Source organism: Cygnus atratus, chromosome 2 (genome assembly GCF_013377495.2).
Source record: "Cygnus atratus isolate AKBS03 ecotype Queensland, Australia chromosome 2, CAtr_DNAZoo_HiC_assembly, whole genome shotgun sequence".
In the NCBI taxonomy this organism is placed as follows: Eukaryota; Metazoa; Chordata; class Aves; order Anseriformes; family Anatidae; genus Cygnus; species Cygnus atratus.
The window spans coordinates 43,804,759-43,821,140 of record NC_066363.1 but is presented as its reverse complement, the minus strand read 5'-3'; the positions used below and the strand labels follow the sequence as shown (position 1 = coordinate 43,821,140).

General features: G+C 44.2%; 1 protein-coding gene across 1 annotated transcript in view; it reads right to left on the bottom strand.

Annotated features, from left to right (window-relative positions):
* Positions 1-15,040, bottom strand: part of CMTM8 (CKLF like MARVEL transmembrane domain containing 8) — a 35,674-nt gene extending 20,634 nt beyond the window's left edge. Inside the window, exon 1 of the mRNA XM_035549822.2 lies at positions 14,870-15,040. Within this exon, the coding sequence (XP_035405715.1) occupies positions 14,870-15,040 (171 nt within the window). The remainder of the gene's footprint in view (positions 1-14,869) is intronic.
* Positions 15,041-16,382: the final 1,342 nt, after the last annotated feature.

Sequence of the window (16,382 nt, the reverse complement as noted above, 5' to 3'; positions counted from 1 at the left end):
GACGTTGAACGTGATGGGATTCACCTTGTCTCTGCATAAGCTGCCATAATGCCAATTGCTCTCGTTGCTGAAAACCTCAGCTTCACTTCTAATCTGAATTCATCTGAAGTCAGCTTTCAGATGTCCTTTTCTCAAACCTCCGTTTGTCACCACTATATTAAAGATTGTACTAAAAGCTGAGTTTAAAATTGTTGACAAGACACAACTGATGAAGAGAGAAACATAAATATTTGTGTGTGTGTTTTCTTTATCGTAGTAGCAGTATAAGGGATTTACTTTGAAGGATGCAGCAACAGGGCTAATAGAGAATTTTCAACAAAGAATCATTTAAGAGCTGTTACCACTGTTCCACAATTAATATTTGCAGAGTACTTTTGGGTGAAAAAGCAATTTTAAGATGAAGGATTTTACACATGTGAAAATATTAATGCCAAGGGAAGAAAATTAGCTGGACAAACAAATAACACACATTGTGGATGAGACATACTTTTAGAGCACCACTTGTCATCATGCTCGATAACTTTATTTTTAAGGTTCTGGAGAAAAAAGCCCACAAGCTTGAAGGACTTGCCACAACCAGCCTGCTTTTTGTGATAAATACTCGAGTGGTGCATGCAGCATAAAAGAACAAAGTAAAAAGCTCCATGGGATACCTGACACTTGAAATTCAAACTACCAAAGTCATAAATTAAGTATATATGCCTGTGTGTGAGCCAGGGTATAATGTTCCCCAACTGCTTCAATGGGCCTTGTGTAAACAAAGAACAAAACAACTGGCTACAAATGTCAGCTTTCTAATTCAAGTAAAACAAGCTTCCAGTCAAGAAAAAAAAAAAATCAAGGCCTGAAGACACCGGCTTATTCAGGTTTAAATAAGTGAGCAGAAATGATTTAATGCCCCTTAGATGTCTGCTTTGCTTTTCTGTCAGAGGTTGCTGCCCTGCAAGAGCAGCTCACAAAGCTGCTCCTGAACTACTGCACTCTGCTGCCCAGCACAGCCAAGGTAAACAAATCTCTGGTTTGGGTTATCATGATACACTGAACTGTGCACTGCAGTGAACAGCAAGGCACGGAGGCCTTTTCATCTGTCTGCATTGCAGAGCTACCGGTCTGGAGTCAGAGCTTCTGAATTTGCCTCCTGGAGTATATGAAAAAAGAAGTCAGGAAACAATCAAGAGGACAAGTCCTTCTCGGCTGCTGCTTTCACTGCAGGCATTTGTGCTTCTCTGTCCTCACAAGATAGCTAACAGCTTTTGGGTTTTCATGCATATTCAACTCCATTTCTGCCTCTAAATCTTATTTTCCAATACAGTTCACAGACTTCAGAACTGCTGCAAACTACAGGGGCTAGTACGGATTAGTGGGCCTCACATGCCTGGAAGAGAAGCGTTTAGAGCAATTCCAAGTCACAGTGGAAAGATACTCCCCACAAATTCTCCTTCTAACTCCTTTACAGGCATGGCACTTTCTTCTGGGAGACAAGCAGGTCGTTAGTCTGAAGAGCAGCACAACTCTCAAATATATGTAGCAAAGGGTGCCCACCTCCCTAGCACAGACTGGAATTTTGTCCTAAAGACGACGGGTAGATCTCCTCAGCCTGAGCTCAGAACGTCAATCTAAAATACAAGCACTGCTTGCTCTTCATCTCATCCTACTGGCTTGGTCCTCGCCCCTTACAGAAGCTGAGTCAGAAGGTCCAGCCATCTGGCTGTGTCTCATGGCATGGTTTCATGCATAGGCACAGACTGAACTGTGGGAAGAGGACAAGGTTATCGACCTTCACACTACCGACCTTCAGCAGGGGAGTGTAGCAGACAGACAGCTAGAGGGCAGTCACCTTGTCAGCCTTCAGCACCCAATTTCCAGTCGCTTACCATCAACTGCCTCTGCTGTGCTCAGATCACAGCTCGTCACGGGTTAAGGCAGCAGGACCTGTGACCGGGTCAGGCACTGGTTCAGTGGAGGCGGTCATGACATGACAGGCAGCTGGCGGTACCAATACTCAAAAATGCAGCAACTGACTTTGAGAGCTGTCTGCATTTGACCTGCAATTCAGTAACAGCAAGTGATGCAGCCTGCATGCCAAGCATAAGGGAGAGAGCTGTACGTAGTGCAACAGGGGGTTACAGGGCTTGCTCTGGTCCAGGAGCAGGCTCCGTTCCCACCCAAATAGCTCTTCTGAAAAATCTAAGCCTTTTCCTGTAGTTTTGTTTATAACATCCCCAATATATACAACCACCTAAATGATATTTACTTAGCTAACTTCCACACCTTTCCCCTTTCCCTTGCCCCAGATTGCGATCACAGCTTTCTAGCCAGGATTTTCGTCCCTAGAATTCCAAGAGAGCGGACAGAATAAAGAGGTGTTACCAGTCTTTGTTCAAATACTCTTTGTTGAGTATTTCAGCTATTTACCTCCCGCTCTGAAGTTCCTGTTTTCCCACTGAGGGGGAAGGGAAGGCCTGGAGCCCATAGAGAGACACAGAAGCATTTGGTTTAGAAAGTCTGCCTGCAGCCAGAGATATTTAGTACATTTTCCCCCAAAAGCATCATACTCGTTTCAAATCGAAGAAGGAAAATTCAAATCAAAGAGTGAAAATTCTTTAGAAAACTGAAAAAAAAGACTACAAAAATAGTGTTTTACAGGTATCCCTTTCTTCAATCTACCAACTATTCCTATATCAAAATGCACAAATCCTCACACTGAAAACTCAGTCTACTATGATGATCTGTGCACAAACAGACACATAATATAACTTCCTAGGCCACACGATATTACCCGTCTTAGCAAATAAAACCAAGAGAGCAGAAAGTAATTAGGCCACTTAAAACCATCACTAGCTGGGAGTTTTGCGAGTTCACGCAAAAGGAAAAGGAAGAACACAGCGTGCACAGCGATTTGCCTTTGATACGGGAGAAGGCATATGTTGCTTGATAATCCAGTGATGAGGCAGGAAAGCCATAGCACACATTCATTTGTTGGACTGGGACACGTTTGGATTGCCTTTTGTGATGCTGAGCCGCTTTGATGCCTAGGATCTAATAGTATCATGAAGTTACAGCAATGTGGATGTAACAAAATAACTAATGCTTCAGCACAGAGTAAGATGCTCACTTGTATTGTGGGGTACACGACGATAAGGAGCTTTAAAGCACCATGTAAATTATACATTTGGGATATAAAAGGGAACATCTGAGGAATGATCGGCACAGCTTCCCTTTTTAACATCAACCAGATCAAGCCAAAGAAACTGCAGGTATGGAAGGGGTAAACAAAGTGGCAGCAAGACAGTGCTTTGCAGCAATTTTACTGTGCCTTTAATTTTTCAAAAGTCAGTTCTATCACAATAGGTCAAAAAGAAAAAAGGGTAAAGAGTTGGGCTCCTCCTAATCTCAGTCTAGTTTGACAGTAAGTACTCCACACAGAGGTACTGGAGAGGAAAGTCTTAAGGGAGGGGATTTCTTTCACTAGACTAATCCGCGGTGCTGGCAAAAGCAACAAACTCTCCAGGAAAGCTTCTGGGCACATGCTTTTCTTCAGCACCGAGCGGAAGGAACAACAGAGCTGATCCTTCATCAAATGCTAACAAGTGGGTAGGAAATGAGTATCGGAAAGGAGTTGCTGTTTCTTAAGAGCCCAACAATTCGAGTGCCGATTAGCGCGTATAACCTTCTCAGTAGCTTGGCTTTCATGTTGTTTTTATATCACGCTCAGATACGTCGGTATGCCTGAAGTCAGCGGGAAATCTACGGCAGCTTTTAACGGTAACAAGAACTGACTCACTATAACCTTCTCTTCATAACAATACCCTTCGCATGCATTACATCTTAGTTTGATTTCATTCCATCAATTCCTCTGGACTCCATTTGCACCTCTTCTCAGGCTCATCTTCTTGTTTATATGCACATTGCCTGTATAACAGTTAGGGAAACAACAGCCACCACAAGTCAGAATTATGTCTTCTTCCAAAATGCAGTTCTCTATAATATTCTGTTTTAAATGAGACCCAAATTGAAGACAGACTCTAGAAAAAAAAAAAAAAAAAAAGTTCAGTAGAAAACACTCAGTTTTGAAGCAAAAATTACTTTGGGCATAGTTCTGGGGCTTTTGGGGGCTTGCATTCCACTATTCAGTTTAGGAAGAAAGTGAAAATTGAATGTAACCTAGCTTGGAGAATTCCATCTCATTTATTGATGTGTACTCTGTTTAATTTTAACTTGACCTGGTAAAACGCTTTCTAAGACTTCCCATCTCATCTTTAACACATTGTCTTGACTTGCTTACTTCAGGTAAACATTTGCTAGATGGTTCTCTCCTACTGCACAAAGAGAATGTCAAGTTCTTTGTACAAGTGTCTGGTCATGTTTGACGATGGCCAAAGTCTAGAAGAAAATCCCAAATGTGAACAAAATGCTTGGAAACCTTATTCTACATTCCTATCCTTACTTTTGCTGAGAAGAGAAACAGGGAAACTTCTTCAAATATACTGAATGGAATGAAGAAGATGTGATTAGTAACATGAAAAGTTGTTTATCATTATTCCACTCATTTTAAGTCTCATCATTCAACTATAGTTGTGTAGGTCTGTGTCATACCTTTAAAAATAGTTTTATGCATCTTTGCATGGAGGTCATAATTCAAACAGAAGTCACACCACAAGAGATCCCATCTCTTCAAGTGGCTCATTGTTTTCCTCTTGCACACTGTCTTTTAAAGTGAAGTGAATGCAAGAATTTACTCAAAACAGTAAGGATTCTGGTCTTCCAAAACTAAATATAGTGTTTCGCAATGACAGTTATCTTTTCGTCCAGTAGGAATTTTATTTGGTATCCAGACTCTGACAATAGCCAAATTCCTATGCATTAGGACAAAAAATAATAATAATAAAAAAGAACACTAATTATGTACTGATTCGTACTGTTCTACGTCTTAGTCATGCCATAGGGAAGAAGAAATATTTTTGTCTTGGAGGTCAACTATCAATCTACAATAGTACATAGCTGTTGTGACTGTAATGTACATCCCAATGAACATTGCTTATGCATGCAGAGAGGCTTCAAAACAGAAATTCTAACAGAGATCCTGCTTTTCCATGTATCCTGATTTCTTGTATTGAAGAACTTGCTAGCCTTTTTCTAAAATCTTCCCACAAGATAGTGGTAGGTCTGATGAAAACCAAGTCTGTCCAATCTACCCTGTGCCTGTAGCATTTACGGTTAACTCAGCCAAAAGCATTCATTTGCTTAAAAGAAAGCACCTTCAGCAATGCAAGAACCAAACATGCCACAATAATTCACCAATAACCTCCTAAATCACTGTATCGCTGTATTTGCAATACTGTTTTCAAATACCACATTTTTATCATAGCTTTGTCCACCTACAATTGTACGAGGCCATTAAAGATGAATGTCTTACAGTGAGCAGAGCCTGTTCTTTCAGCTGCCTCACACCCCCTGTCATAAGACCCCATTTTGCCAAATTCTTCTGGTAGGAGCTGTGCCTTTTATGTTATCTATGCCAAGTCTGGGGAGGGGCTGTCCTGATGAAGACCTTGGGAAGCAAACCTTCAGCAAGTTGCCCAAAGCTGCTCGGCAAGAAGGCTTAAGGAATAAAGGAAGGAAGAAAAACTAAAAGAGCTTAACAGAGTTACAAAATTAGGACAGGGACAAAGAGGCAGAGTGAGAGAGCAAGAGACAGGCCCAAACATATGTTAAAATACCTTTCGGTTAAGTGTGCAACACTGCAAGAAATAAAGTTCTTCATCCATCTTCATTCTATCCTTAGTAAATACACATCACGGCACAGTCTGTAATGACACGGCCGCATACTTTCTCCTTCTCCATACCACCACCTGCATGCAGCAACAGAACAGGCAGCAGCCTTCAAATTTTAAAGAGAGTAAAAAAGGTCAAAAGTATCCATTTCTTGCCAAATTTTGCTGGAAAAATGCTTTTTTTACCCACAATGCTTAACATGGAACTACATTTTGCCTCTTCAGAACATAGCTCTTCCTGGCCTGGCTACAACTGTAAATAATCATTTCTTTTGCCCCTCAGACCCAATGTCAGGGGCCCAGAAAACAAGGAGAAAAGTGAGCACGCCGAAAGGCCAGGCTTACTTGCCTTATTTAGCATCACACAGGAACACGGTGGAGATAAAAGTCCGATTTTCCAAGGAAGCTATTAGCCAGGAGAGCATCTTTTCTCTTTGAACATTAAACTAATACCAAATCAATGCAGATGCTTCATTTTGGGGTGTTTTTCCCTGCTGAGGATGAAGTAAAAGCGCCACCCTCCCCAGCACACATCATGGCTGTGCCCTGAGCCTACAGAAGACAATTGTGCATTTGTTTATGCCTTCCAATCTACATCAGTAGTAACAGGCACCCAACCACAGAGTCACCCTCCCCTCACCTGATCCTTGTCAGGCTCTGCCCTGCGGATGGAGACAGCCAAGGCTGATTTTATCAGCTGAAGTGCCATTTTAAAGACACATTGCAGAGGTTTGCCTTTTGTTGGAGGCTTTTTTTGTTTGCTCCCCTGCCCCCCAGTGTTTAATTCCTGCCTGCAGCACCCTCCGTGTCTCCATTTTTAAGTTTCCCCCATAGTTCCTCATACTTCTCTCAAAACTGTTCAGCCTTGTTCGGCTATTATCTGCTGCAGGAGCTGCAGCCTTGGTAAGAGCACTATTGTTGAAGAAAAGAGATGATGCTGCTAAAATACATGTTAAAGAAACTCTTTAATGTAATCACTACACATACATATAAAGGAAAAAAAAAAAAAGACCCTGTTAGCGGCTGTCTCATTTCAAGGCTGACTAAACAGAGCCTGTGCAGAATCACCTTGAATCTATTTAAACACAGGCCTGGGCAAAACAGTCCCATTTGAAGCTGATGATACAAAGCAGTCTTGTTTTCAGGTACGGAGCAGAGGTTCTTGACAGGATTCCTTTCAAGTTGTGCACTTCAGGCCATCAGCTAAACACAAACAGCAATTACCAGAGATGATGATCAGAGACTGCTTTCCCCAAAAGGCCTCCCTCCAGCCCTAGGTAGGATATTTAATAGATTTATTCTTTATAACCAGATTATGACATATCCAAAGACCGTGACAACGAATTGCTGATTATCACCACACTTACTTAGACCACTTCAGTTCTACAAATTCTGATTTTAGTTCATCTCAGATTGGATCAAAAACATCATGGCTGCCCAGAACAAACTGCAGGTACAACCTCCCTCTAATGACGACAATTCGATGAAGCTGTTTTTGTTTTGCCTTGGAGGTTTTTATCCCAGCAAACCTGTGGTTGCACCAGCACCATCTGCACACACATACCTTGGAAAAATGAAGAGTATAAATGCTCATTCTTGTGCTCATCAAAAAAAAAAAAAAAAAAGTCCAGTCGTGCCCAGGACAGATCCAAGCCTGTGTAGTGAAGTGATCTGGTGAAGCCTGGATCCAGTATTAGTGCATGAGGAACCAAGCCCCCAGCTCTTTCATTTCACCAGTGTAAGGCTAGCACCAAACCCTCCTTTGACCAGACCCAGCTCTCATTTGGTTCTTCCATTACTCGGGTCCTCCTTCTCTGCAGTTTTACCAGCCCTACACCCTGGCCACTCCTTCCAGAAGCAGGTGAATCAGTGTAGCCCCTTCCAGAGGAATTGGCTCTGACCACTGCTCAACAGAACCACCTTGCCAAAGCTCTGACAGATGCTAAAATTTATTTGCAATTCAGCCCTAGAAAAGAGGGCTTGGTGCTCTTTCTGCAGGCACTCTTTCTACTGCTTTTCCGGAATAGAAATGGGAACGAGTGCAGAAATATGTCTCTGTTACTATACGTACTTTACCCAAAAGAAAAAAATGAAACTAAAGAAAGACCATCATACATATATATGCAGGGCCATTAGAAACTGAATTTATGGCACCGTTATTCCCAGAAGAGAAGAAGCTGAATGAGAAGGCACTCACCAAGCAAGGGGAGCGCATCATAATTCCTGCTATGTTTTTCCACTTGCAAGGGCTCAGAGTCCCCATGAGAATTTCTCTTTGGTTTTGAGAACTGAGTATTTAAGAAGAATCCTTGTGCCACCAGTGCTTTAACCCTGCCTGTTGCTGCGCAGTCGGTGTGGGATGGAGGACAGAGCAGCCTTGGCAGGCAGGCAGGAGTGCTTCCCCCATCCTAGGGCAAGAAGTGAAAGGCATCTGCTGCTGCTGTGGAAGAAGCACTTTGTTAATGGCTAAGACCAGGAGTTGGAAACCTGGGGGCCATTTATGGTTTTGCAAGAGTCCTGTGTGACTCACAGCCCATTAACCTTTTTGTCTTCCTTCCTCTGCTTGCATGTGTATTACACTGCCAGCAAATGCACCTCTTCATCATGAACGGCATGGAAAACAGTTTTTCTGATAGGCATACACTTCTTTAAGATCCTCTCACTTGAGGTCTTACCAGCATGAAATAAATCATTCTGAGGAGAAGGCAGGAGTCCCAGTGCAGAAAAGGGAAAACAGAATGTGACACGAAGGGGAAAACAACCTACATACACAGAAAAGAGAGACACAGACAAGTACAGTTTTTGTATTCATTTCGGGGAAAAAAAGCAGCACCAGGAATCTCCATCATTTGCTGCGTCTGACAATACCACTGCCCACTGTCTTCACTCACCCCTCAACTGATGCATCCAGCCACAGCATCACGCCAAAGCTAAGCAACTAGGAAGCCGTACCTATTCTATCAGAAATAGTGGGAGGACTGCACGTTTCTCTTCACCAACACAGACAGAGGCTACTGAAGGCCAAAAATTATTCAAAACTAGCTTTGGGTTACATAAGAATTTTTGCAGAGAAAGATTCTCTTCTAGAGTTTAGCAGGGGTGAGGGAGAAGGAGCTGATTTATAATTACTATCTACCCTAGAACAACATCGATGCTTAAGTATGTCTTAGAGTGTTCTTCTCATGAAGAGACAATGACATTTCATACATAGTTCACCTTAACCTTGAGGTATTGAGAATATTTTGCATTTTTGACCTTTTGTCAAATATCAGCAAATTTCAGAGGCATTTTCATCCTCGTACCACGTTAGTCCCAATACTGCTTCTATCTGCGCTTGGAGTACATTCCACACCATTTCCAAAGCTTCTGTTTTCTTGTGTGTCACCCAAGCACTTCTCTCCTCCCAAGGAAACACCCTGACCTCATCCAGGAAACAAAAGAGCTTTAGGAAACAGAATTTGAAAGAATGATACGATCCTTGAGAAAGCTGGAAATCACACAGATGTGTGTATCCACTACACCAAGGACGGCACGGGTTAGCAGTGAAATGACGGCATGTAAAAAAAGGGAGAACTGACATCAGTGAGAGTTGGATCTGATCAAGAACAAAGGAGAGAGGCTGGGCTTTATACTGTGTGTTTTCTTGTTCATGTGCAGAAAGATGAAGCTAGTGGATGAAGTGATAGATGACTACAAAAAGCTTTAACACTCTGTAATTCAAAGTGAATCATTTTCAGACCGTGCCTATGCACGACTCTTCTAAGCAAAGTACTTGTTCGACACATCAGAAGGTGCCTCCGTGTTGTTACCATCCCGCAAGCAGACATGCTTTGATTGCAGTATCAATTGCATTACAAACAAGGAAAATAAATAAATAAATCTCTACTGTTCCAGACAGAAGACAAAGTCTTACTGCTACTCGGCTGAGGAAAGGGGCTTTATGACACTCCCTCTGTGTTTCCGTGGGCTGTCCTAGAACTGGAGGTGCAAGAGCTCGGTGTCCATACAGAGAACTGAACTGCAGTCAGAGAAAAAGCTACATGCAAGGAGAGCTTTAAGAAATATGCACATTTTTTGTCTTTTAGGCTTTTCACGGTACATGCTCCCCCTGTATTGTTTTTCCTAACACTTATATAATTTTATTGCTAACAGTTCAAAACCTGAAAATCTTATAAAGGTTTCAATGCACCTCTTAGGCTTTTACTAAGGGAGAAAAACAATTTTTTGAACAAACATTTGGAAATCACCAGTTGTTCTGTTTTTGGTAACCTCAGTATTTTAAGTCTAACTTGACTTTCAATGTCTATTTAATACTCTGAGGCTCACCACTCTGCTGGAATAATTAAGTTAAACAAGATTTCTTTCCTGAATTAAACCTTCAAGGGTTCATTTGAAGAATAAAGAAACAGTAATCAAAATTATTTTTATTGTCCAGAAATGTAAATTTGAACCACAATTTTAGGCGGTGCCAATAATGTAAATAACCTCCTATCAGGCTTCTGTTTCCAGCACATATTTTTTTTTCCTGGGCATTTCAAAGAATAATGTATGGAATAGGATAAAGAATCGTGACCGCCATTACAATTTACTCAAAATCACACCACCACAAGCTTTCACTTGCAGCTGTGGCATAACAACCTTCCAAACTGTTTCCAGCTCTGTAACATTTGTTTTCGCCGTGGACAAATAGCCATCACAAGCCTTAAAATTACCAGGGCAAGCTTAAGAGAGACACCGTGTTTAGCAAGACACTGGTGTGAAGCAAGAGTCTGAAGGAATCAATGTCACTGTACTAGAAAGTAAATATTTTTATAACTACATCCATAGCAACCACAAAACTCTCCACTTCTGCAAAGTGATCCATAATGGTTGACTTGAGAAGCTGATTTAAAGCGCTGAGGCGGTATCACTAGCCACCATTTATCTTAGCCATAAAATTCCCAGGAAGACAAATATATGGTCTTTCTGGGCCATCATTGTACAGAAAGAAATGCTCAAAAGACATCTCTGGAAATTGCTGTATTTGCTTCCTTTGAAAATATAAATCCCCCTTTTGGGGGTGTTACACTATGGGGATAAGCATCCATTACCTCCTACAGGATGTATTTTTACTGCAGTGCTAACTCAGGCGATCGACATCTGAATTAGAGACTTTATGTACCATTCCTTATGTCTCACATACTGCCTTTCACCAAGAGAACTCAGTGTGCCTTACAAGGATTTGTATCCATATTCCACAAATAGGAAAGTCATTCAGAGAAATTACAGCGATACAGAGAGATTCATTCACCTGTCAGGAGTCACCTGGCCAACTGAGGCCAGTGAATCCAAGTTTCCTCAGTCAGAAGCCACTGCCCTGTCCAACAAGCATCATAGTTTCTGCGCAAAACTAATGTGGATAAGCTTCCACACACCAAAGCTGTGCTTTATGCCTGTTCCCAAAGGCCTTTCTCGGAAACCCGGTGGCATTTTCTATTGCTCTTTGCAGTGAAATAAACTGACCCCAGCTCTTTCCCTAGTGGACTGGAAAGCCTTGCATGCCCTCTGGTCGCGGAGGCAGATGTAAAAGGCAAAGGCAATCTGTCATCACCAGGTGATTTACAGGCCACACTTTAAGCTGCAGTTCTGTGTTCACCCAAGCTGGATGTGTGCAGGGCCAGACCAAACGGCGTTACAACGCTCAGCTGAACCAGGCTTGGGTACACAACTCTGTTACTGCTCTGTTTCCATGGTCAGCTTCACCCCAGATTTATGCTGGCTTTAAAGCGGCTACATAAAGACAGGTAATACCTCATCCACCATAAAGCCTGTCTTCATAAAGCTAACACATTTTGAACAAATTGGGACCAGCAGATCGGATCAATGGCAGATCAGCGTTTTGCAGCACAGCGAAGAACCTCTTTGTAGGAGAGGGTAAATCTGAATTTACTGCGTCTGGTTACCAGCCCGTCTGGAAACGCACACAGCAGTTGATTCATCTTCACAGCACCCAAATCGGGGAAGAAGGGGCAAAACCTGATCAAGATCCTCCATTTAACGGACTGGAAGATTTGATTGTGGTAACTTCATTCTTTTCCATTCTCTTCGGCTGAAGAATAGCGGAGGTTTGCCCTTTGCCTACACAAAGAAGAGCGCTGCAGTTCAGAGCCAGGAGCCACAAGCCGCACTCCCCTCGCAGCATGCACGTCGCTGGCTGACAGCAGCAGCAATCAAACGCGCAGCCCCACAGCGTTAACTCCTGGAACATTTAGCGCTGGTGCTCCAAGCCCCTGGCTTAGCTTTAACATAGCATCCTAACGAATGCCTGTTCTGGCTGATGAGTAGCTGCAGGGATAAAATACATTACTATAAGCAGTCCTCTTCCCTGTGCATCTAGCAGGTGTCTCCAGAGCAGGGGCAGCGGAAGGTTGCATTTACCACAGCATTAAGGTTGCATTTACCACAGCTGATGCAGCTCAGAGCTTGGCGCACAGACTGAAAACGCTGTATCAGGCTGTCAGCTCCTGAGACTGAAATACAGACATGCATACAAGTCCGTCCCATTTACAGGCTTGCAACTTCTTAGCAGAAGGACCGTGCTGACAGCTGAGGGGGATCAGTACTGAGGGTCAGAAATACCCTGCACAGCTAATCTGTGCAGGCAAGCCATAACTTTTGGATGAATAGGATGATCATAACAGGCAGGAACTGGCTGATTCAGTGCCAGTTTTGAAATCCAGATCTTGTGGAAAGCTAGTCATGCTCTGCTAAAGCACAGTTTCTCTCATAAAAGAGAAAACATGCAGAACTAGTGGAAAAGGTTTGACCAAAATCTACTGCCCAATATATACATACATAAATATAACGTCATTTATTTGATTTAATAACTGGTTTTATTTCATCTAAATTCCATCTAAAAGTACTCATTAAATTTTTTTTATTTTCCTTTAATTTCACAAAACATCTACTCCACCTGCTTTAAAAGAAGCTGGGTTAAGTCAAGTGCTTAAAATAAGAACCAACAGTATTTCCTCAAAGACGATATCTAGCAATACTCTACTTCCATAGGGCCTGCCTTACTGCTTTTAACTTTACATTAAAATTGCCTTCCATTCTCTCAAATACTTCTTTAGAAACCAGGATAAGTTGAGCTACTTCAGAGACTTCTCTTGGCTCTGTTGGCCAGGGACGACATGTCTTCACGCTGCTGGTCAATACAAGTACGTAAGAGGAAGTTGGCAGCGGAGACAAAACTCTGCACTAGCCTAAGTAGTCAGGTAGTTTTGTGGTTCTTCCTGAAGCTGGTAAAAATGTTTTCCCTGAGGTACTTTTGAAATTTAGACCAAAAGCGGCCCTAAGAGTCAATATTTGAGGGACTCAAGCACTCAAAATGGTGGCTGAAGAATCATCTTACAATTGTTCTGCAAGTCAGGAATGGCTGATAGGAAACAAAACCCTTTAGAAACCACCATCGCTCTGTTTGGAAAGGAAAGCTACGCAAATATCCTCGCTTGTCAACCCAGACTGGAAAGCACTCTTCCAAGGAACGGTCAACAAGAGCCTGTCTATGACTCATGGCCACGTAGCTCAGCGTAAGCGCAGCTGACATAGTATTTGTAGCCAGATCGAACGTATGGTATTCCAACAGGGGCTGGGAAAAGCCTTGGGCACCTCTCCCATAATTTACAGTCTGGATCACTCTTCAGATAAAACATGAGACAGGTTCAGAATTTTGTTGTAATTAGTAACTGGAAAAGAACTGAAAAGAAAGCAGCTTTTCTTTCGAAAATTAATGCTTCTTTATTCACAGATCCACCACAACCCTGACAGCAAAGCAGCCCCTGTATTTAACAGCTGAAACCTACCTACAATGAACTACGTATTAATGACTGCCAGCATTCCCAGCGATGCCGTCAGACAAGTTTCCAGCTGGCTGCAGACGCTGCCTTCACGCGCTCACCACTACTTGTCCGCACAGCAGCGGGCACCTTGTCACACACATCCTCTCTCCAAGGGCACTGCTCCAGCCGGAGGCTCTGGATCGCACGTAAGCCCGAAGCTTTGCTTGGTTATTTTACTTCAAAGCCAGCAAATAGAAGTCATGCCACCGCTGTAGCAAAGCTCGATATTTTCAAGCCTTGAAAATGAATCTGGTCTATTAAGTAATATTTCCATCATCATCAAAGCAACATCATCACACAGGAAACTCAAAAAAACTGGCTGGGGCAGCAGACTCTTTGAGATCCTTAATTATTAATAGCGTAGATGAGCTGACTTAAAACAGATGTGCTATTTTTAAGATGAGATGCTGTGTATCTGTTGCTTAACACACTGATCTGAGGGGTAGGCATCCCCACAGAGCAGCCCCAGTGCTGTATTTTTTGCTACCTACCACGAAGACAAGCGACTAAACCTCAGAATGTGCCCGTGTGTATACTCATTCACACCTAATAAAGTACCTGCAAAAAATAAAACTATTGACAAATCCAAAAGGCTCACATCCCACTTGGCATATGTATATCTATCTAATCACCAGGAGCATAAGGAAATGGTTTTTATTGACCTACAAAGTGAAGATAAGTTGCTTAATTAACTCTCGTGTCATGGCTATCAGTGCACCGTAAACTATAAAGCGTGTACAATCAATGTCATTAAGAAAAGCCTCCAAAAATCAGTTATCAGCCCAAACTTCGCCTGCTACAGGGGCTGACTATACCGCAAGGGCTGCGGGAGACCACAGGCTGCTCGCCCCCTGTTAGGAGTACACAGGCCGGTAATTTGGAGGTGTTTTCACTGATAATTTGGAGGTGTTATCAGCGATAATTTGGAGGTGTTTTCAGCAGGCAGGAGCGCTGTCTCCCTCGAAGGGCTGCCCTGTGAAGGAGCAGCCCCGCAGACACCTCACCTGCGGGCACCCACCGCTTCTGATGCCTCACCCACACCGCTGAAACGCTTGTTTACTTATTCATATATGTTTTTTTTTTTTTTCTTGCAGGCGGCGAACTGTGTGAAACCAAAAGACGGCAGGAACATTTTACAGCGATGACCCGAAAACACGTCCCGTCCCGTCCGCCCCCACACACACACACCGAGCCCCCCTCCCCGGCGCCACTCACGATCTCGGCCACCATGAGGAGCCCGGGCAGGGTCCGCAGGAACTCCCTGTCGTAGGCGAGGGTGCTGGAGCTGGCGGACAGGTTGGCGGTGAAGGAGCTGCTGGTGGTGGTCACCGTGTGGGACCGAGGGCGCGGCGGCTGCTCCTGAGGCGGCTGCGGCGGCGGCTCCATGGTCGGCACCGCGGGGCTGCCCCGAGCCTCCCGGCCGGCCCCGAGCCCGGCGGCGGGGCGGGGGCAGCGGCAAGGACAGGAACAGGGACAGGGGGGCAGGGGCAGGGGCAGCCGCCTCACGGGCGCCGCCACCGCCCCGCTTTGTGTGGCCCCGGCGCCGCGGGGAGGAGGCTGGGCCCCGGGGGGAGCGGGCCTGGGGCCGGCAGCGCCTCAGGGGTCGCTGTGGGGAGGCCGGGCTCGGGGTGACCCCAGCGTCAGGGAGGGTCCCCTGGGAGGGCTGTGTGGGGCCGCCTGAAGCCGCCTCCTGACTGTGGGGTGTTGGTACACGCGGAGGATTTGGGAGCGTGTATTGTCCCAGAGAGGGTGAGGAGATGGGCTGAGCAAACCTCTGGAAGAAGACCCTGAGGAAACAAACCCATAGTTGAGCGCCATTTGGTGGGTCCACGCTCGTCACGCATCAGTGTCCTGCACTGTCACCTGTGGGCAGCACGGGTGGGGGACACATAGGGGTGGCTGCGCTGCAGGGAGTGGAACCACCACAGGGGGCCATGAGCAGGGCCGGGAGGGGCTGCAGCCCTCTGAGGGGTGAAATGAGGAGTCAGCTGGGATCTTCCAAAAAAAACCAAGAGTCTCCACGGTGCGTAAAACTCTTTAGAAGGCACACCCTGAAGGACAGTGGAAATGGAAAGTATGAGGTCATTATTTATCTGCCACCTGACAGTGTGGAGCTGTTCCCTAACCTGTATTTTTTAGTGCTTTCCAGTCTTGTCCTAAGCGTCCCCTTTTAAAAAAAAATCATTTCCGGGTCATTTCAGACCTTCTCGAGCAATCTTCCATTCCACAGAAAGTACAGTGTTTCAACAACAAGCCAGCAGGTTATAGTTTCTTTCAACGTTCAGGAATTCTCATTAGCAAAGCATTTGTATGTGGCAACTCTGTAAAACTGAAGTGTTTTCCATATGTCTGGTGGCTATTGTCCTCGAATTGTTTACTGCTGCTCTCCTGCTGGCTAACAAAGGATGGATTTTGCAGTATTACTTTTCAGAGGGGGATCGAACCAGCTGGAGAGGGAGGAGGAAGATGGCAGAGTTTCTCCCAGCAATACGGGAAATGTGAATTACCCAAAGGAATTGCTGCTCATACGTGATTGTGCCTGCCCCACAGTGTAAGTGTGTCACAACACAGGCTCCACAGGGGTTCTTTGAAGGTGTGCCTTGGCTCAGGCTCTGTGGAGTTTCTGAATACTCATAGGCACTGGTGACTTTTTGCGTTAAGGTGGCAGAAAAAATGTGGCAGCGTTTTGCAAACATGAGCTGCAGGTCATCAGAATGAGATGTCGGTC